Raw genomic sequence first — 19,071 nt, 5'->3', positions numbered from 1 at the left:
GACAGTTCTTACAACACCTAAAGCACCTGATCCTTTTTGTCACCCAACTTCAACAAGAACCTTTCAGACCAATCTTTTAGAGGCAAATAGGTCTGACCAGTCACTAGTCTTTGAGTGACAGTGGACAAGTGACTTACCCTCTCTAAATCTCCACTCTTCATCTGTGAAATGAACCTAAGGTTATTGTTTACCTTGTAAGACTACTGTAGGGATTAAATGAGCTCAATCAAGTAAAGCAGCCAGCACACAGTAAGTGCTCGAGTATGAACTAAAATACAAGCTAAAATAGCTCTTCTTGACGCTAAAAGTCTAGGCTCTGCGATTCCTCAAATTCTTGACCCAGCTTTGCGTCAAGAAACCACTAAACAGGGGCGCCTGGGTGGCACAGTCGTTAAGCGTCTGCCTTCGGCTCAGGGCGTGATCCCGGCGTTCTGGGATTGAGCCCCACGTCAGGCTCCTCCACTAGGAGCCTGCTTCTTCCTCTCCCACTCCCCCTGCTTGTGTTCCCTCTCTCGCTGGCTGTCTCTGTCAAATAAATAAATAAAATCTTAAAAAAAAAAAAGAAAGAAACCACTAAACACTGATCTCAACATGAAATGACCTGTGTAGCACATGAGCCAAAGAAGAGCAAAAACTACTCACCCACACCAAGATTTTAATTTTAATTAGCCAGTTGTAGAAATGGCCAGAGCTTCTTGTAATTATAGATACACACTCTACATTCACTCCTTAAAAATGTGGAAGAAAAGGGTCTGTTCAAAAATTCCTCCTTTCCGGGGCACCTGGGTGGCTCAGCCGTTAAGCGTCTGCCTTCGGCTCAGGGCGTGATCCCGGCATTCTAGGATCGAGCCCCACATCAGGCTCCTCCACTGGGAGCCTGCTTCTTCCTCTCCCACTCCCCCTGCTTGTGTTCCCTCTCTCGCTGGCTGTCTCTGTCAAATAAATAAATAAAATCTTAAAAAAAAAAAAATTCCTCCTTTCCTTCATACTCTCATGCTTTTCCAGTTCTTTCCAACACAAATTCTTGGCCTCTTTTCTCTGGCCAGCACTGAGTTACCTTCCATTTTCCAAAGGCCCATATTGAAAAACAATCAAACAGAACTAAACTTTGACAAATGACATCCATACAAAGGCCAAGCACATAAAAAGAGAGAGGGAGGGACAGGGAAGGTCATATCTTTGGAAGCACAGGGGAATTATAGGCTAATAATAAAAGAGAATGGAAAGCAGATCACACAACAAAACAGGAAGCAAAAGGCATGGGTGACACAGAGGAAGGGGACCTGCCCTAGGTCAGGACTGCCAAGACTTAGTATTTGGTATTTTCCTAGAAGTAGTTATTAACACTTGACTTAAATCACTGACTGTTTGTTTACAAGCTTGTGGGGAGGAGCAGAGAACTGCAACTTTCGAAAAAAGATTCAGTTGGTTCATTTTAAGGGAAACGAGATCTTCCCTTTTGCTCCTACCTCTCAGAAATTCCAGAATCTTTAACAGCCCACGGTGACTCAAAATCATTCAAAAGCAGCTCACTGATTTGATTCCAATGGGAGTTTATGTTCATGTATCCACTGCCACATAGCTCACTAATGGAAGCATGAGCTCTGGACTCAATGGCCAACATTCAACTCCTAGCTCTTCCATGTCAGAACTACATGACCTCACACCCGTCACTTCGCCTCAGTGAGGTTTTGTTTGTTTTAAATCTGTAAACAATATGCATTCAATACATGTCAGGTAAAACCAATATTTAAACATTAAAAACTCATTATCCATCCTTCTAGGCTGTGTCTTCCCCATGGTTCTTGGAGGTCTCTAAACTCAATTCCCTGCTTCTAGCCTTGCTCCTCTATATTCTTTCTCCACAGAGCAACCAGAGTGAACCTGTTAAAATGCAGGGTGGGTTGTGTCCACTCCACTGCTTAAAACTCTCCAATGACCCCAACTCACTCTGACTAAAAACCATCATCCTTACAATAGGCTGCAAGACCCTCCATGACCTGCCCATCTCTCCCCTTGCCCCCAACACTTCTTTGACCTCATCCTACTAATCGCCTTTGCTCACACCCCTCCTGCTACCTTAGCCTCCTAGCTGGCCCACAAACCTGCCAGGGGTGCTCCTTCTTAGGGCTACTGAACTTGCTGTCCACTCCGCCTGGACCACAATGTCCCCACTCACACGGGTCCTCCCCTCACCTCCTTCAGATCATTACTCAACAGTCACCTTCCCAGGAAGGCATCTTTAAAGACTCTATGCAAAATTGCAGCCCCAGCCAACACTCCACATTCCGCTTCCCTCCTTTATTGCAATAAAATATGCACTTCACTTGGTCATTTTATTATTCCTTTCCACTAAAATTTAAGATCCACAAGGGCAGGGGGTTTTGCTTTGTTTGTGTACTATATTCCCAGTGTTTAGAATAGCACTGTCCAATGTAAGCTTTAATTTTCTAGGAAACTTATTTTTTTTTAAGATTTTATTTATTCATTTGACACATAGAGACAGCCAGCGAGAGAGGGAACACAAGCAGGGGGAGTGGGAGAGGAAGAAGCAGGCTCCCAGCGGAGGAGCCCGATGTGGGGCTCGATCCCAGAATGCTGGGATCACGCCCTGAGCCGAAGGCAGACGCTTAACGACTGTGCCATCCAGGCACCCCTAGGAAACATATTTTAAAAAGTAAAAAGCAGCAGGTGAAATTATATTGCATTTAACCCAATAAACTTAAAATGTTACCATGTATAGTATATGTTGGTATTATATTAATAGTCTGCTTCTTATAACATTTTAAAAAATCAATGACATATTTTATCTTTTTTTTTTTTTTTTCAAACTGACTCTTCAAACTCTGGTGTGTATCTTGTACTCCACAGCATATCTCCAGTACTCAACCACACTGGACAGTGCAACTCTAGAGTAGTAGGCACTTACATATTCACTGAATGAAAGAATGTTCTCCCAGGAAGAGGCAACTATGGTATAGTACAGAGTTTTTTAAACTTTAGTTGCATTCCATATTCACGATTTTTAGGATGATATATATACCATTTTTTCCTTAAAATGTCATACTTTTTATACTTGAAAAAATGCTTTAAATTAAAGCTTTATATTCCTTCTATAAACGGAAGAGAATGGGTCTATGGCTACAAGGCCTGGGCTTAAGTCCCCACTCAATCATTCACAAGCTCTGGAATCTAAAACAAGAACTTCACTAAGCCTGTTTCCTCATCTGTGGAATTAAGGACAACCCTGACCTTCGCAGGATCATGGTCACAAGCTGTTGGTAAAAGCTCTTTGTAATCAGGGAAGTCATCATTAAGTAAAAGCGACTAAGAAGCCAACCCATGCCTTTTTCCCATGCCCATCGTTTTCATATGGACCAATAACACAGAAAACGGTCTGACAAGAGAAGAGCTAGGTCTTGGGTTCAAATCCCTTGTCCTCCACTTACAGCTGTGTGACGTTTAGAAAATTAGTTATTCACCATTTACCAAGTGCCCACAACATGACAGCCACTAGGACAGCAGCCAAATACAATATGCCCTTGAAGGATGTGCAGTCTAGGAGGAAGAAAGAGACCAGTAAACAAGAAAGCAATAAACTGTTACAGAAAAAAAAAACACAAAAAACAAAAAAAAACAAGTTGCTCTCCCTTAGGTCTGTTCGTTTGTTGTGAAACGTGAATAATACCTTCCCAACCTAACTCAAAGGCCGCTACAGAAAATAATTTTTAAATGTTTGCCAAATACTCCAAAAACTTTAACTCATAATATGTCAACAAAGTCGGTTTTTTTCCTACTTGTAATCCAAAACGACTCTGGCCCCTGTGAATGTCCACTCCAGTTATACTACATCCATGAAATACATTTCACTTCTGCAAATTTTAGTAAACATGAAGAAAAAGAGGTTAAGCAGCTTTTACACAGGTATTTAATATCAAAATCATGATTCAGGTCACAATGCTAAGAACACAACAGAGACCTCTCAGCCACCCTACCTAGTCACAGTTTGTCAAGATAAGCGGTCACATGATAGGGGAAACTGAATAATTTAAACCGAAGAAAGAACAAAAGTCATAAAGCAGTACAGACACTCTGTCCAAGATTTCTGCAGTCACTGTTGCTGAGGTAATGCTGGGCTAGGTCGTGGTCAACAGTTTAGGCTAAAAGCCATTTTATGGCCAGAGCAAAGTGCCCACACTCTTTTTTTAAGCCTCGAATTTGACGATCTGGGAAAAACCTCAAAGAAAGATGATCCGAAGGGCTAGGTTCCCAAGAAGTGGAACCCTACCCAACCAGGACTAAGTGGGTGTGACGGAAGCAAAATGATTAAGATTCTGTGATCCTTCCTTAAGTTTAAAAACTGAATGGGACCGAAATCAAAGTCTCGGGTAACAATCATTTCCAAAGAGGAAGGAAGGAAGAGACTCTCAGCTGGGATTCACACATCTTCTTCCTGATTTCTCCTTTCCCTCCATTTCATATTCTCAGGCGCCCCCTTCCAGCTCAGTCCCAAGTCGCCCCTTCCTCCAGTCCCGATCCCTCCACAAAGGTCACGCCTCTTCATCCCTGGCACCTAAGCTCCTTTCCCTCTTCCGGCAGGACTCGCTTGCCGCCGCACCCCTGTCTGCCTCCGCGCCCACCTCCAAGCACCCCCGCGCGCGGCCCGCCGCATGCCCACCCCGCTCGGGCGGGAGCCGGGACACCCCTCCTCGGAGGCCGGAACCGCCGCGCCAGGCCCCTCCCACAGGAAGCCGCCGCCCCCCGGCGCCCGGGCCGCACCGCCCCGGCCAACCCCGCGCCGCCCGCCGCCCCCCGCCTGCCCCGCGCCCCTGGCCCGCCCGCCCGCCGCACCCCCCGCGCCCATCGCTCCGGCGCTCGCTACCTGCCGCGGCCACAGAAGCGGCGCCCAACTCTGCTCCCACTTCCGCCTTCCACCGCCCGCACTCGGGTCGGGTCACGTGACCGCCCGCGGTCACCTGACCCGGAAGAGGCTGGCCGGACCCGCAGGTATGGGCAACCTAGGCCTGGTTTGGGCACCTTTAACGGCCAGACAGCTTTTTGTCCTTTGTATATTTCAAAGTGGAAGGGTTTTCCACTCACCAGATGGTCCCGGAGCAAGCAAGTAAGTTGAAGGCCCACTGTCTGCCAGGCGCTTCATTCCCTCCGGTCAATCCCGGAGGCGGGTCTATCATTAGCCCCATTTTACAGGTGAGAGGAGGCCAATCAAATCAACAAATATTTATAGAGCTACTTAGGGTCACCCAGTAAATACGAACGCCTAAATTTGAATTTCAGATACTCAACTTTGCAGTATGTAGATGTGCTCCAAATACTGCATGAGAGTATCGTACTATATATATACTCTCATGCTATATCTATTTATATATCTCCAGAAAAAAGTATTTGTTGTTTAGCTAAAAATTCTGTATTTTTACTTGCTGTATCCGGCAACCCTATGCCTAATAGATACCAGGCACCATTCTAGGCTCTAGAAACACAAAAGTAGCCTTTATGGAGCATCTGTTTTTGTGACATAAAGCTAAGATAGGAAACCTTCAAAACCCCTGGTTGGGTCCATAAAATGCCCCACCGCACCAAACTAACCCCCGTTCCCTTAATCTACAAAACAGATAGAATTTTATTAATTATAAGGAACATTTTAAATCAACATTCTGCACGAGTAGTAGGACCTTCAGCTTTGACAAGTTGAATGAAGACTCAATTTTTTCACTCTTAATCACCATTAACTAAAATTAATACTAATCACTTAATTAGCCTTAAGCACTGCGAATTAATTGTTGTTATTTTTGGGTTTTCGAATTTAGATGGATCCTATTATGAATGCAAATTAAATTGGTCGAGCACTTTGTTTCTACTTTTCCTATTCCCATTCCGAATTCAGGAGATGGTATTTCATGGAGATACAGTCCTCTCAATACCTTAAACACTACATTAATTCCATTTATAAAACTATTAAAACTTCTCTAGTTCGACTGAAGTTTTACTTATTCCAGAAGAATTAGGAAAGGATTCCTTGAGTTGGTGGCGTTTGAGTAGACATTTACCAAAAGAAAGAAGGGACTAGGCAGGGACGCCTGGGTGGCTCAATTAATCGTCTGCCTTCACCTCAGGTCACAATCCCAGGATCCTGGAATGAGCCCCACACGGAGCCCCACATTGGGCTTCCTTCACTGCGGGGAACCTGCTTCTCTCTCTCTCTCTCCCTCTGCCTGCCACTCCCCCTGCTTGTGCGCGCTCTCTCTCTCTCTCTCTGTCAAATAAATAAAATCTTTAAAAAAAGAAAAGAAATGACTAAGCAGGGGCGCCTGGGTGGCACAGCGGTTAAGCGTCTGCCTTCGGCTCAGGGCTTGATCCCGGCATTACGGGATCGAGCCCCACATCAGGCTCCTCCGCTATGAGCCTGCTTCTTCCTCTCCCACTCCTCCTGACTGTGTTCCCTCTCTCTCTGGCTGTCTCTATCTCTGTCAAATAAATAAATAAAATCTTTAAAAAAAAAAAAAAAGAAAGAAATGACTAAGCAACCATGCTCACAATTGTGCATTAAAGAAGTAAAACCTAAAGTATATATGGTCACCTGTGAGGTTCTACAATGTGATCCCTCCCCACGCTTCATCTCCAGTTACTCTTTTTGGACTTGATTTTCCCTTTGCCTGGAAAGCTCTTTCCCAGAGTCAGATGGCTGAGTCCCTCATCTTTCATCAGATGTTTGCTCAACTACAGCCCATCTCTTACTTCCCCTCCTACCGCACCGTATTCCTGCTTTATTTTTTTCCTCCATATTTCCTCCATACTTCTATCTGACTTATATATGAATGTATGCATGTGTGTGCATGTAATCTGTTTCCCACTACAAGAATTATGAGGACAGGAGCCATATCCCTAAAAGCATATTCCTAAAGCAGTGCCTGGCTAACAGGAGGTCTCTCTTTTTTTTTTTTTTTTAAGATTTTATTTATTCGAGAGAGAGAGAGCACGCACGCAGAAGCAGGGAAAGAGGGAGAAACAGATTCCCCACTGAGCAGGGGACCCCCCCCCCAAGCGAGGCTCCATCCTAGGACCCTGAGATCATGACCTGAGCCATAGGCAGATGCTTAACCAACTGAGGCACCCAGGCACCCCAACCTTTCTCTTTCATAAAGGGCTTCACATATAAAAGTTGACATTATCTCCAAATGAGTTACACATTGAATCCTTCTACATATGTTTCAAAGTGTTAATTTAATGCAAAGTGTTTAAAGTGATCATAATTTTTGTAATAGTGTGTTAGATTTCTTTACCTTTTGAAAAATCATAAACTTTGAAAAATGGAAGTGTTTCAGGGCTCAATTCCCCTATGAGAGATCCTGTCCCCAGATATCCTCAGGTACCACACATACTACCTTCAATTTCCTGAACACCACTTGGACTTTCACACCTCAGTGCCTCTGCCCTACTTGTCTTTCAAGATCTGGCTCCAAAGTCACAAACCCTGAAGGCACCCCTAGACACTACACTAAATATCATTTTGTTATGGTTTGGTATATATATATATATATATATATATATATATATATATATATATATATATATATGGTTTGATACACACACACACACACACCCCACTCATGGTGGTATAAACTAGCTCCCAATACATATTTGTGGAATAAATTAGATTCCTTCTAAAGCTTTAGGGGACTTGGAGACTAATGTTACAAGGAAACAAAAAAGCAATTAAAATACTATTAAAAAATAACAAAGATACAAGGTATCAAGAGACCTTTGTATTAATAAATATTCTCAGTATTCACTGGAAAATGAATGGCTCAAAGCCTGTTGATTCCCCTCAATCTGTGGTTCTCAAGTGTGTCCTCAGGTTAGCAGCATCAGCATCGCATAAAACTTATTAGAAATGCAAATTCTCAGACACTGCCCACATCTACAAATCAGAATCTGAGGATGAGGCCTAGCCATCCATTTTTGGTTTTGTTCTTTTTTTAAGATTTTATTTTCAGGGACCCTTGGGTGGCTCAGTAGGATAAACGTCTGCCTTTGGCTCAGGTCATGATCCGAGGGTCCTGGGATCGAGCCCCATGCCCGGCTCCTTGCTCAGCAGGGAGCCTGCTTCTCCCTCTGCCTGCTGCCCCCCCTGCTTGTGCTTGCTCTCTCTCTCTCTCTGACAAGTAAATAATAAAAAAAAATAACAAAATCTTAAAATTTTTGAGTAACCTCTATACCCAATGTGGGGCTCAAACTTAGGACCCCATGATGAAGAGTTGCATGCTCCACAGACTGAGTCAGCCAGGCACCCCTACCCATCTGTTTTTACAAGCTCTCCAGGTGATTCTGATGCACACTCAAGTTTGAGAACCACTGATCTAGATCATTCTTCATCCTAGGGTTTACAGAATTATTACTGCCAACTTTACTAAACCTCTTCTATTATGGAGTCCAGTTTCCACATCCTCCCTCCCTTTTTAGGCAACAGGAGCAATCAGTTAAAGGAGCAAAGAAAAGAATACTAGTGTTGAGTGAATTATATCTTCTAGGCAGTAAGGGGAATAAATGTAGAGTGGTCACAGGCACCCCAAATATTTCAGAAGTGGCATCAAGGGGAGTACCGGTTAAAAAAGAAAGTGCGGGGGTGGGGGGCACCTGGGTGGCTCAGTCAGTTAAGTGGTCCAGCTTTTGGTTTCTGCTCAGGTCGTGATCTCGAGGTCATGAGATTGAGCCTGGTGTAGGGCTCTTCAATCAGTGGGGAGCCTGTTTGGGACTCTCTCTGTACCTCTTCCTCTGCCCCTCACCCTCACTCGTGCTTTCTCTCTCTCTCAAGTAAATAAAATCTTTTTTGAAAAACTGAACGTGGGAATTAAGATGACTCAGATTCGTACCTTGAGTGCCTTCGTTGGAAACGACAACAGTAAAAAATAAGAACTCTAATGAGTGAAAAAAGTTTAAGCAGGTTAAAAGATAATTACATCAACTTTAACCTTCCTCCTGAGTGAAGATTTCTAAAATTTTTATTTATTATTTATTTTTAAAGATTTTATTTATTTATTTGACAGAGCACAGGGAGTGGGAGAAGCAGGCTCCCCGCTGAGCAGGGAGCCAGACTCAGGGCTTGATCCTACGACACTGGGATCACGACCTGAGCCAAAGGCAAACGCTTTACTGGCTGAGCCACACAGGTGCCCTAAGATGTCTAAAATTTTTAGATGGATGTTTCCAGAAGGCTAGATTGGGGAATAAATAGGAATCGGACCTAAAGATTTGGGAGGCATTGCTATAATGTAATAATTGAAGCCTTGAGGATAGATCGTATTCGTAAAGGAAAGAACTTAGAAGGACAAAGGGGCCAAGACAGTTCCGCGGAGGGTGCCCTGTGTGCAAGGCAGAATAGAGTCCAGTGAAAGAGGGTGGGAAGCCATCAGAGAGGTAGGGGGACCAGGATCCTTAAGTATTACCAAAGTCAGGAGGAGAGACAGTCCAGAAAGAGGAGATGGTCAGCAATGTCAAATTTTGCAAAGAAACAGAAAGCTGAGAAATAAAAACAAAACAACAACAAAAAGTTATGATCGACTACAACATTAGAAACAACCTTCCCTATTTCAGGCAGGGCAGGTAAGACAGAAACCATCGGCTCTGGAGATTGAAGAGAATAAATGGTAAGAAAAGTTGAGACAGATTTTTGGGGAAAGAAAGGGGATTTGGGCAACTGCTGAAGGGGATGTCTAGGGCACTGAAGGGTTTTCGGGGATGGGGGATAGGATGAATAAATTATAATTGAAGGATAAGATTGAAGACTTGACAAAGAAGGCTTGGAATGACTCAACGTCGCTGAAGATGAATGACAGAAAACCTACGTCATCATTCTGCAGAAATTCTCCAGCATGAATTTTAATAGGCCAGATATCATAATTATGGAATCTCAGATTTGAAAAGGAATTTAGAAGTCGTCTACTACTCCCTTTCAGTTCCATCCAGCAAAGGATTATTTGCTAGTAAATTACGTGCCTTGTTTAGAGGAGAGGGCGAGGACGTCAAAGACCCTCAAAATGAAGCGGGGTTACGTAAGCAGCGGTCAATAGAACATAATGGATAAGAAAGTGGCTCGAGGGTCAGTTTGTCCGTTTATCTATTTTTTTTTTTTTTATGAGTATGCTCCATGCCCAAGAACGTGAGATCAAGAGTCGCCCCCGGGTGTTACTCTTCTGACAACAAAATACTAGACATGTTAGCTGAGCCTAGCTCTCTTGAGTAGCTATCCCTTAACTGTAAAACAGTACATATCTCACAGACCTGTGATCTTTAAATGATCTGTAGTTTTTCTGCATTGACTGACTCGTAACAGTAAGACTATATACAGGTTTTATCTTAAAAGTAAAGAAGGCGCTAAGGGGTGGAAGCAGAAGGCTGTCTCCAATGGTATATCCCAAAATTTGACCCTGCCCATACTTGGCGAGGCTGCCGGCGAGGTCGCGCATGCGCGCGGGTAGCCCTAAGCCGGGAAATGCCCTTGCGGCCGCCAGAAGGCGCCCCTAAGTCATAACTGTACCTCTCGGCTCCCGGTTGCCCTGATTGGGACGTAGGGGTGGAGCCAGCTCCGTGCGCAAGCGCGCTGTGGGCGCGTTCGGTCAAGATGGCGGTCGTGGAGCACGTTGTGGCGGATGCCGGGGCTTTCCTGCGAGACGCGGCTCTGCAGGTATGGAGAGCTACCGCCAAGAGGAGCAGGGTCTGGGCTGGCGACCCCTGAAGTAGTGCGGGACGTCGGGCGGCGCTTTGCGTGATGTGGACGGGTGTGAACTGGGCGGGTCTCTCCGCAGGACATTGGAAAGAACATCTACACTATCCGGGATGTGGTGAACGAGATTCGGGACAAGGCCACGCGCAGGCGGCTCGCCGTCCTGCCTTACGAGCTGCGTTTCAAGGAGCCCTTCCCGGAATACGTGCGGCTGGGTGAGTGCCTCTGCCCCGGTGTTGATGGCGAAGCTGGGCCCCAGCCTACCCGCTCCGGACCGACTCGGATGCGAGTTGAGGTCTTGGATATTTTATCAGCATTTGATTCAGGAACTGCACGTTCTAGGAGATCATGGTGGCAGAGAGGCTCCCTGGGTCAGGAGTCAGTCAGGCCTTGCTAGTTACTAGCTATATACAAGTTACTTAATCTTTCTGAGGAAGTACTAGTAGTAATTAGTAGGATTTGGTTGAAGGATCAAATGAAAAGCTTTTAGTACGGTGCTTGGTACATAGTAAGTCCCCGATAAATTTTAGCTGCTAATATCTGCTTTTTAGGAAGTGTGAGTGGTATTGTTATAATGCAGAGCTGTTACAGAGCAGTCCAATAATTTTGGTTCATCATAAACTACGACAGTTATTAAGTGAATTAACTTTTAATCCCATTTTGGAATCTGAATATTCTATTAATCTGGATTGTTATACTCAAAATCAAAGAATTTTAGACCAGAGAAGAGACCTTCTATTCCAACGTAATACCAGAGTTTAATAAGGAACTCTCATCATTTGCAGACATTATGCTTTCAGTGACTTTCTATTAACTTTGTTCTCCTGTTCCTTCATCTGCACTAGATAAGGATGTCACAGTACATTTAACTGGCATAAATTTTAATGATAGAGAATACAAATGTCTCAACAGTGAGTAGAAAAAGGAAATGGATGAAAGTATTAAGAGGATTTTCTTGGGATATTGATTCTGAGTTCTTTTCATACTTTCACTATAGTTATCCAAGGTCATATGGCTTTTTGTTTCTAATGTGAGTTGGGACTCTTTTTACAGTGACTGAGTTTTCAAAGAAAACTGGAGACTATCCCAGCCTCTCTGCCACAGATATCCAAGTGTTGGCACTCACCTATCAGTTAGAAGCAGAGTTTGTTGGGGTGTCTCACCTAAAACAAGAACCAGAAAAGGTAAATCAGGAGGATTATTGGTTTTTTTCCTTTTAAGTTTTTTATTCTGGGAACTATCAGATGTAGAGAAGTAGAGGGAATAGTATGATGGACCCAGTGTCCCCATTATTCTTTCTCCACACTTATCAAGCCATGATCTATCAGGTTTCCTTTCTACTGACCCCAAGCCCTTAGAATTTTGAGCTCAGACATTGTATCTCATTGATATTTCTTGGTGTGTCTCTTTAAAAGCAATAAAACCGGGGCGCCTGGGTGGCACAGCGGTTAGGCGTCTGCCTTTGGCTCAGGGCGTGATCCTGGCGTTATGGGATCGAGCCCCACATCAGGCTCCTCCGCTATGAGCCTGTTTCTTCCTCTCCCACTGCCCCTGACTGTGTTCCCTCTCTCTCTGGCTGTCTCTATCTCTGTCGAATAAATAAATAAAATCTTAAAAAAATAATAAATAAAAGCAATAAAACCATGAAATCATTACACAAAATTAATAGTAATTCCCTAATATTGTCAAATGTCCACCTATTGTTCACATTTCCCAATTATTTTACAATTTTTTTTAAACATTTGTTTGGATCACGATCCAGATAAGATTCTTATGTTTCAGTTAGCAAATGCATCTCACTCTCTTTTGATCTGTAAGTTTTTAGGAAGGGTTGGTTAAATTTGGAAAATGTAGAAATAAAGTAAAAATCAACTATATTCTTGCTATTTTTAAAAACAGATTTATTTCCAAAAGCAAGAAAGAACACTATGTGCTAGCCTGTGTTTTGTTTGTTTGTTTGTTTGTTTTAAACTCTTTCCACCTTCAAAATTCTAGGTTCCTGTTGTGCTTTTACTGACTTGCCCACGTTGGCTAGGTTGAAGAGACTAATTGATTTGTAGCTGGGTCCTATTGGCTGTTTCCAGGCCAAAAGATCTTAGAAGCCAAGTAATCATGTAATAATTAATTTCAAATAGTGTTAATTAAGAATTGCTTAATATTCTTTGCCTAAAGTCATGAAAACTATTCTGAACTCACATTTGTGTACTAATTAGAACAGCTGTCACTTGTTTTCAACCAGGTTTAGAGTCCTCCAATCCAAAGAGTCTAAAACTGATGTGTAAAACACAGATTTGTGTGTGTCACCAGAATGTTTTGGGGAGATGGGTGAAGGGAAGCATAAAGCCTGACTCTCTGACTGAGCAGTGCGACTAGTAGCTGGGTTTCCATTTGGCATCCATCATTTCATGATACCTAAAAATTACCCTTTTCCTGCAGACTTTGGGCAGAATTTAGGTATCTTTTTTTTTTTTTTTTTTTTTAAACTAAGTAAGGCTTGAACTCATGACCCTGAGATCAAGAGTCTCCTTCTCTACCCGCTGAGCCAGTCAGGCGCCCCAGGAGTTAGATATTTTGTATCAGAAGTTTTAAAACAGTATATCTTTGGGGCGCCTGGGTGGCTCAGTCTTTAAGCGTCTGCCTTCGGCTCAGGGCGTGATCCCAGCGTTCTGGGATCGAGCCCCACATCAGGCTCCTCCGGTGGGAGCCTGCTTCTTCCTCTCCCACTCCCTTGCTTGTGTTCCCTCTCTCGCTGGCTGTCTCTCTGTCAAATAAATAAACAAAATCTTTTAAAAAAATAAATAAAAAATATAACAGTATATCTTTAAAAAAATAATACAGTATCTTTTGACCCAGCAAGTCCACTCTTAGGTATGTATTCTAAGTATATAACTAAGGATACATGCAAGTTTTATGACCAGTGCTGTTCATTACAGCATTATTTATGAGGACAAAAAGAGATGTTCTAAAGTGGTTATTTGGTAGTAGTGGGATCACTGAAAAACTATTTTTATGTTTCCCAATATTCAGTAACTGTGGTAGAAATAGTTTTTCTAGTTCATTTTATTTACTCTTCCATGCTGAATTTTCAAACTGTGTATTTGTCTCCTAGAGCTCTCACTTCTTTCTTTTCTTTTTAAAGGTTAAAGTGAGCTTATCAAGTCAGCACCCAGAAACTCCTCTACACATTTCTGGTTTCCATCTGCCCTCAAAGGTAATTGTGTAGACAAGCCACGCTCTCCTGAGCTCTTCTGCTGCATGTCTCCACAAACTGTGTACGCTGAGCCACATTTATCTAGACTAATATCCTAGTTTGTCCAGCCCTATCTCACTTGTGTCATCTATCATCCATCTATAATCCTCTCAGTTTTCAGGTTTTAAAATTATTATTCTTTTAACTTCAGCCTAAACATCCACGAGAAACAGTACAACATGGACACCCAGCTGGTGAGCCCGAGAACCTAGAATTCAGTTCCTTCATGTTCTGGAGAAACCCTTTGCCTAATATTGATCGTGAACTGCAGGAGCTGCTGGTAAGGCCCTGCTGTATGATCCCCTGATGACGGCACGCCAGCTTCTTCCTGCTGTTCCTATGGGCTGGGACTTTGTGAATTCCATTGTTTCAGATTGACAAAGGTGATGATGTCCCAAGTGAGGAGGATGAAGAAGAAGAGGATGGATTTGAAGAAAGGAAAGACGAGGATAGCGACGATGACGGGGGTGGCTGGATAACTCCCAGCAACATCAAACAGATCCAGCGGGAGTCGGAGCAGTGCGCTGTCCCGAAGGACGTGCGGGTTGGCTGTGTGACAACAGACTTTGCCATGCAGGTGGGTGGATGGGCATCAGCCAGCCCTAGGCTTAGTTCATAACCTGTCATGGTCAGGGGTCCCTCTGAGGTTTGGGAGTATGTACAGCTCTTCTTTGTGAGGCTTCTTTTCCAGGTTCTTGAAATTTCACCTGTGATCTTTGATTATTTATAGTTTTGGTTGGAAACTAGAAAATCAATATAGTGACAAAGTATATGTCTTGCATTAAGTTTTTATTGTTTACTGTGCATGGTCTGTTGATGGGTCTTTTTCAGTACGTTTCACATTTTGTTCTCAGTTAGGTTCTTGGAAAAAGTACAGGTTTCCAGCTCCCAAAAGAGTGTATTTGCCTTTGACAAGAAAAATGTTTTTGTTAAAAGAGAGATGTCTAGTGAGGGGACCTGGGCCCTTGAAATACAAGAGAAATCTAGGTCTTTGTCCCAGTTTACGTGTCTTGAGAGGCATCCTAAGCTTACTTCCCCTTAGCAAAAGCCCCTTACGAACCAGACCAGGCTCTGAAGTCCTTTAGCTGTGATTGTACAGATGTTGAAAGGAACTCTGATCTTGCCAACTTGGGTTGTGCCTTCGCTTGGTGGTTGCAGAACGTCCTGCTTCAGATGGGGCTGCACGTGCTGGCGCTGAACGGCATGCTGATCCGCGAGGCCCGGAGCTACATCCTGCGCTGCCACGGCTGTTTCAGGTACGTGGCTGATGGTCTGGACCCACGGCCTCACTCAGGACTCTGTTCTCTTCTGTCCTTTCTGCCAGTTTGCGGAAGGACTGCTTTGTGGACAGGGTTTTTCCTCCACCTTGTCCTTCATATGCTGCTGGGTTCTGTCCTCACCAGAGCACTGAAACCTCTGGGACAGAGGTCGCCAGTGACCTCCTGTCTTATCTTAGTCGTAGGATTAAAGGCATGGATTGTGGAGCCCAGAGCCCTCATCATGTAACCATACGTGTGAAACATTTATGGATGAAATGATGCCTGGGACTTGCTTTGCAGTAATACACACGTGGGAAGAGTGGGTGGGGGTAGAGATGGAACAGGATGGCCATCAGTTTCTAGTTATTGAAACTGGGTGAGGGGCCCATGGGGTTCATTGTGCTCTTTGGTCTACTTTATGTGTAGATTTTCTATTTAAAAAAAAAAAAAAGGTGGAATGGATTCGGATTACACAGGTTCAGATGCAGATTCTGTCTCACAGTAGCATTACAAAAGTTGGTGAACTTCTCGGTGCTTCAGATTTTTCCTGCTTAAAATCAAAAAAGCTAATTGTCCTAGAGGAGAGTGTGGTATGTGGAACACAGGACACAGTCCACTCAGGTGAACTGTTAGTTCTTAGACCATGCCTTTCTCTTCCATTTCTCTTCTGGCTCTTGAAGTGGTCCTTGTGGTGGGGCTGGTGTTCTGTGGGCAGGCCCCGGGGTCCCAGAGACCTTCTGGGAACGGACGAGATGGTACTTCAGCCTTGCCGGTGAAGCATGACCCTGGCACCTTATGATATGGTGGTGATCCTGTGGGTCATCTTGTGGAGCAGCAAGGTGTCTCCTTGGGTCCCTGGTGCTGTTCCACTGAGGGTCAAGTTGCCTAGATGGACCACTGCCCCCCTGCTGGCTTCGAGACAACCAGTCACTCATGGCCCCGGGGGCCCTGCCCTATCACCAGCCTCTGCATTCCTCTGAATCTTCAGTCTGAAAATGTACCAGGCTTAAGACAGTAAACCTCCTTGCTTCATGAAATCGCATTTCCCCCATGGCCCTTTGTTACAAAACCCCCAAGTTCCCCAAGTCAACACCCATTCTTAGCAGCTCTTAAAAACGTTCTCCATTCTTGTGAGATTAGCCCAGTGACTGGACGGTCTCTTACACAGGATAATTAGTTCCTAACATCTGTCGAGAGGCACTTGGTTTACTCTCAGAGACTTGCAGGTCAAGGATTCGGCTCCTCAGGAGATTCACCTGACTCATCTCCTGACCACTGGGAATGGAGGGGCAATTCCTCAAGGACACGTATAAACACTGCCACTTGGTCCTTGATGGCAGCAACTTTCTTGTCCAGGGTCCGCTTTTGGGGCTTATATGTGTAGGGGCGAGGCAAGGCCTCAGGACCTGCCCCCGACACCCACACTTGCTCAACTATAGCAGCTTTCCAGTGTTGCCGGTGTCATTCATCAGTACATTCTTGGCACCTCTGGCGCCACCTCCTGGCTGCCGTCTCAGGGCAGGGAGTGGAGAGCCGCAGTAATACGCCCCTTGACTAAGTACCGGGATGTGAAGAGCAGTGATTGTGCAGCGAGGTTTCCGGGCTTGTATTTGCCACTTACTAGGTCTGATCTTGAGCAGGGTACCTTATCCTTCCCCAGTTTCCCCATCTATAAGATGGACATAATGCCAACTCCGTAGGACTGTTTTGATGTTAAACTTGTGGAGTAATGCCTACCTAACAGTTCAGTAAGACTTCATTACTAGCGTAACAACGCTCGGCTCAACCTCCATGTTTACGGACTTGCTGCCTGTGTCCCTTAATTCACCCTTGCCCTCGGCGCAGCGTGGTGGTGGCTTGCTTGTATCAGTGGCAGGAGGTCCGGCAGCCATAGTCTGTGATGCATCAGGGGCCATTCAGCCTTCCCCCCTTCCTAGTCACATCCTTCTCCTCTGACGCCCACAACTCACCCTATGCTCGGCGACGGGGTTTGTCTCCCGTGGCTTCCGTGCAGAGCCCTTCCTTTTCTGTTTCCAGGACCACGTCTGACATGAGCCGAGTGTTCTGTTCGCACTGTGGAAACAAGACCCTAAAGAAAGTGTCCGTGACCATCAGCGACGATGGAAGCCTGCACATGCACTTCTCCCGCAACCCGAAGGTGCTGAACCCTCGGGGCCTCCGGGTGAGTGGCAGCTCTCCCACTCCCCTCGCAGCCGGGCCTCTTAGCACCAGGATCAAAATCCATAGAGAGGACCAAGAAAGGCTTGGCATTTAATTGTCCCGCTGATTCCTTGAACCTGGCCCAAGATGTTCTGGCGCTCATCTAATTATGTCCCTGCCCTGGAATCAGCCATTTCTCTATGGAGCTTGGATTCCTTATGGAGAATGGGGTTTTGAAGCAAAGAGCTGAGCACAGGGTGGGCTTATTGCCCTCAGGGGTCCGAGGTGTCTTAGCCCATGGTGGACAGAGATTGTAAGCCAACGCATGTGTGTATAAATATACATGGGAGTGTTTTCTATTATGTATCTGTATTTTAAAATGAGTTTATACGTTCTATTTCAACCCAGCAGAGTTCATTCTCGCCCTCCCTCATATCTTGACACCATTTTCCATAATTATTTGCTCAATTCTAGGATAGTTGTTTTAGAATTACTAACCCACACCAGTGAAAATGGTACCTGCTTAGTCGAGCTCTGCGTTTGGAGGTGACGGCATTGCTGGCTGTGGGTGTGTGGTCACGGCACTAGCAGCAGTGAGTGAAACGCTCCACTGATGGCATCTGTCTGCGTCCAGAGCTTGACATGAACACAATTGGACGTGTTTGAATAGGGTGCCCTGTCCTAATGGCCTTTCCTCATGTCGTTTGCAGTATTCACTTCCCACTCCCAAAGGGGGCAAATACGCCATCAACCCCCATCTGACCGAGGACCAGCGCTTCCCTCAGCTGAGACTCTCCCGAAAGGCCAGGCAGAAAACGGACGTGTTTGCCCCTGACTACGTAGCGGGGGTATCTCCCTTTGCAGAGAACGACATCTCCAGCCGGTCCGCTACCCTGCAGATCCGAGACAACACCTTGGGAGCAGGGAGGAGGCGGTTAAATCCCAATGCTTCCAGAAAGAAGTTTGTGAAGAAGAGGTGAAGTGCAAGCTCTACGGGCAAACAGGATCGCCCCTGCAGCTGCTGAGGCACTTGGGTGCCTCACTGTCCCAGCTGTCAGTCTCTAGAACCATGTGGGTGGGAACAGCAGGCCTGGCTGACGCAGTGCTGCTTCCTGACTCCTGGGGATGGGTCGGGTGGGGTTTGTGGGGGAACGGGGCCATCCCTTGGCCTGTGAGCATCCAAAGAGCCGGGATTCCTGCCATGTTGAACGGACTTTGACGCAAACAGAAGGAACGGCGCCGTGGAGCACATCCTCGGCATTCAAAGAAAGGAACTTCCAGCTGGTCATATATTTGTAATAAATGTGGTTATAAGCTTCTGTGCCTTTTCATTAAGTCGCCAAATATTTGCTACCTAGGTACTTTGAAGGTAATATTTAAGCTGTATACTCAAGGATCAAGCATTTAGATTTTTTTTTTTTTTTACACGAAAATATACTAAGTTTGTTATAATAAAACTACGAGCTACTGTTTTTTCATTTTTTAAAACTTATTCTTTGGATGCCTGGTTGGCTCAGTCGGTGAAGCATCTATCTTTGCCTCAGGTCATGATCCCAGGGTCCTGGGATGAGCTCCCTGCTCATTGGGCTCCCTGCTCAGCGGGGAGTCTGCTTGTCCCTCTGCCTGCCGCTCCCCCTGCTTGTGAGTGTACACACACTCTGTGT

General features: G+C 45.0%; 2 protein-coding genes across 4 annotated transcripts in view; one reads left to right on the top strand and one right to left on the bottom strand.

The window, feature by feature from the left end:
- Positions 1 to 4,984, bottom strand: part of WWP2 (WW domain containing E3 ubiquitin protein ligase 2) — a 142,510-nt gene extending 137,526 nt beyond the window's left edge. Inside the window, exon 1 of one of the 3 annotated variants that reach the window (XM_026495129.4) lies at positions 4,883 to 4,984. The gene's annotated coding sequence lies outside the window, so the exon portion shown is untranslated. Of the gene's footprint in view, positions 1 to 4,640; positions 4,727 to 4,882 lie in introns of those variants that run through there. The other 2 variants (XM_044382470.3, XM_048223763.2) reach the window with 2 other exon arrangements.
- NOB1 (NIN1 (RPN12) binding protein 1 homolog) lies at positions 4,976 to 18,864 on the top strand. Its single transcript, XM_026495131.4, has 10 exons — positions 4,976 to 5,007; positions 10,587 to 10,699; positions 10,821 to 10,953; positions 11,792 to 11,922; positions 13,878 to 13,949; positions 14,140 to 14,268; positions 14,362 to 14,565; positions 15,147 to 15,244; positions 17,285 to 17,429; positions 18,118 to 18,864. The coding sequence occupies exons 2-10, from the start codon at positions 10,637 to 10,639 to the stop codon at positions 18,385 to 18,387; spliced, it is 1,245 nt and encodes a 414-aa protein (XP_026350916.1). The 5' UTR covers positions 4,976 to 5,007; positions 10,587 to 10,636; the 3' UTR covers positions 18,388 to 18,864.
- The last annotated feature ends 207 nt before the right edge of the window (positions 18,865 to 19,071 follow it).

The sequence above is a fragment of the Ursus arctos genome, unplaced genomic scaffold, assembly GCF_023065955.2.
Source record: "Ursus arctos isolate Adak ecotype North America unplaced genomic scaffold, UrsArc2.0 scaffold_19, whole genome shotgun sequence".
Taxonomy (NCBI): domain Eukaryota; kingdom Metazoa; phylum Chordata; class Mammalia; order Carnivora; family Ursidae; genus Ursus; species Ursus arctos.
This window is presented reverse-complemented; position numbering and strand designations above follow the sequence as displayed.

Bases quoted from the DNA above. Each gene is read 5' to 3' on its own strand.
- NOB1 (XM_026495131.4), top strand. From the start codon at position 10,637: ATGGCGGTCGTGGAGCACGTTGTGGCGGATGCCGGGGCTTTCCTGCGA. The intron at 10,700-10,820 runs GTATGGAGAGCT...GTCTCTCCGCAG, and splicing joins TGCGAGACGCGGCTCTGCAG to GACATTGGAAAGAACATCTA. The intron at 15,245-17,284 runs GTACGTGGCTGA...TTCTGTTTCCAG, and splicing joins CGCTGCCACGGCTGTTTCAG to GACCACGTCTGACATGAGCC.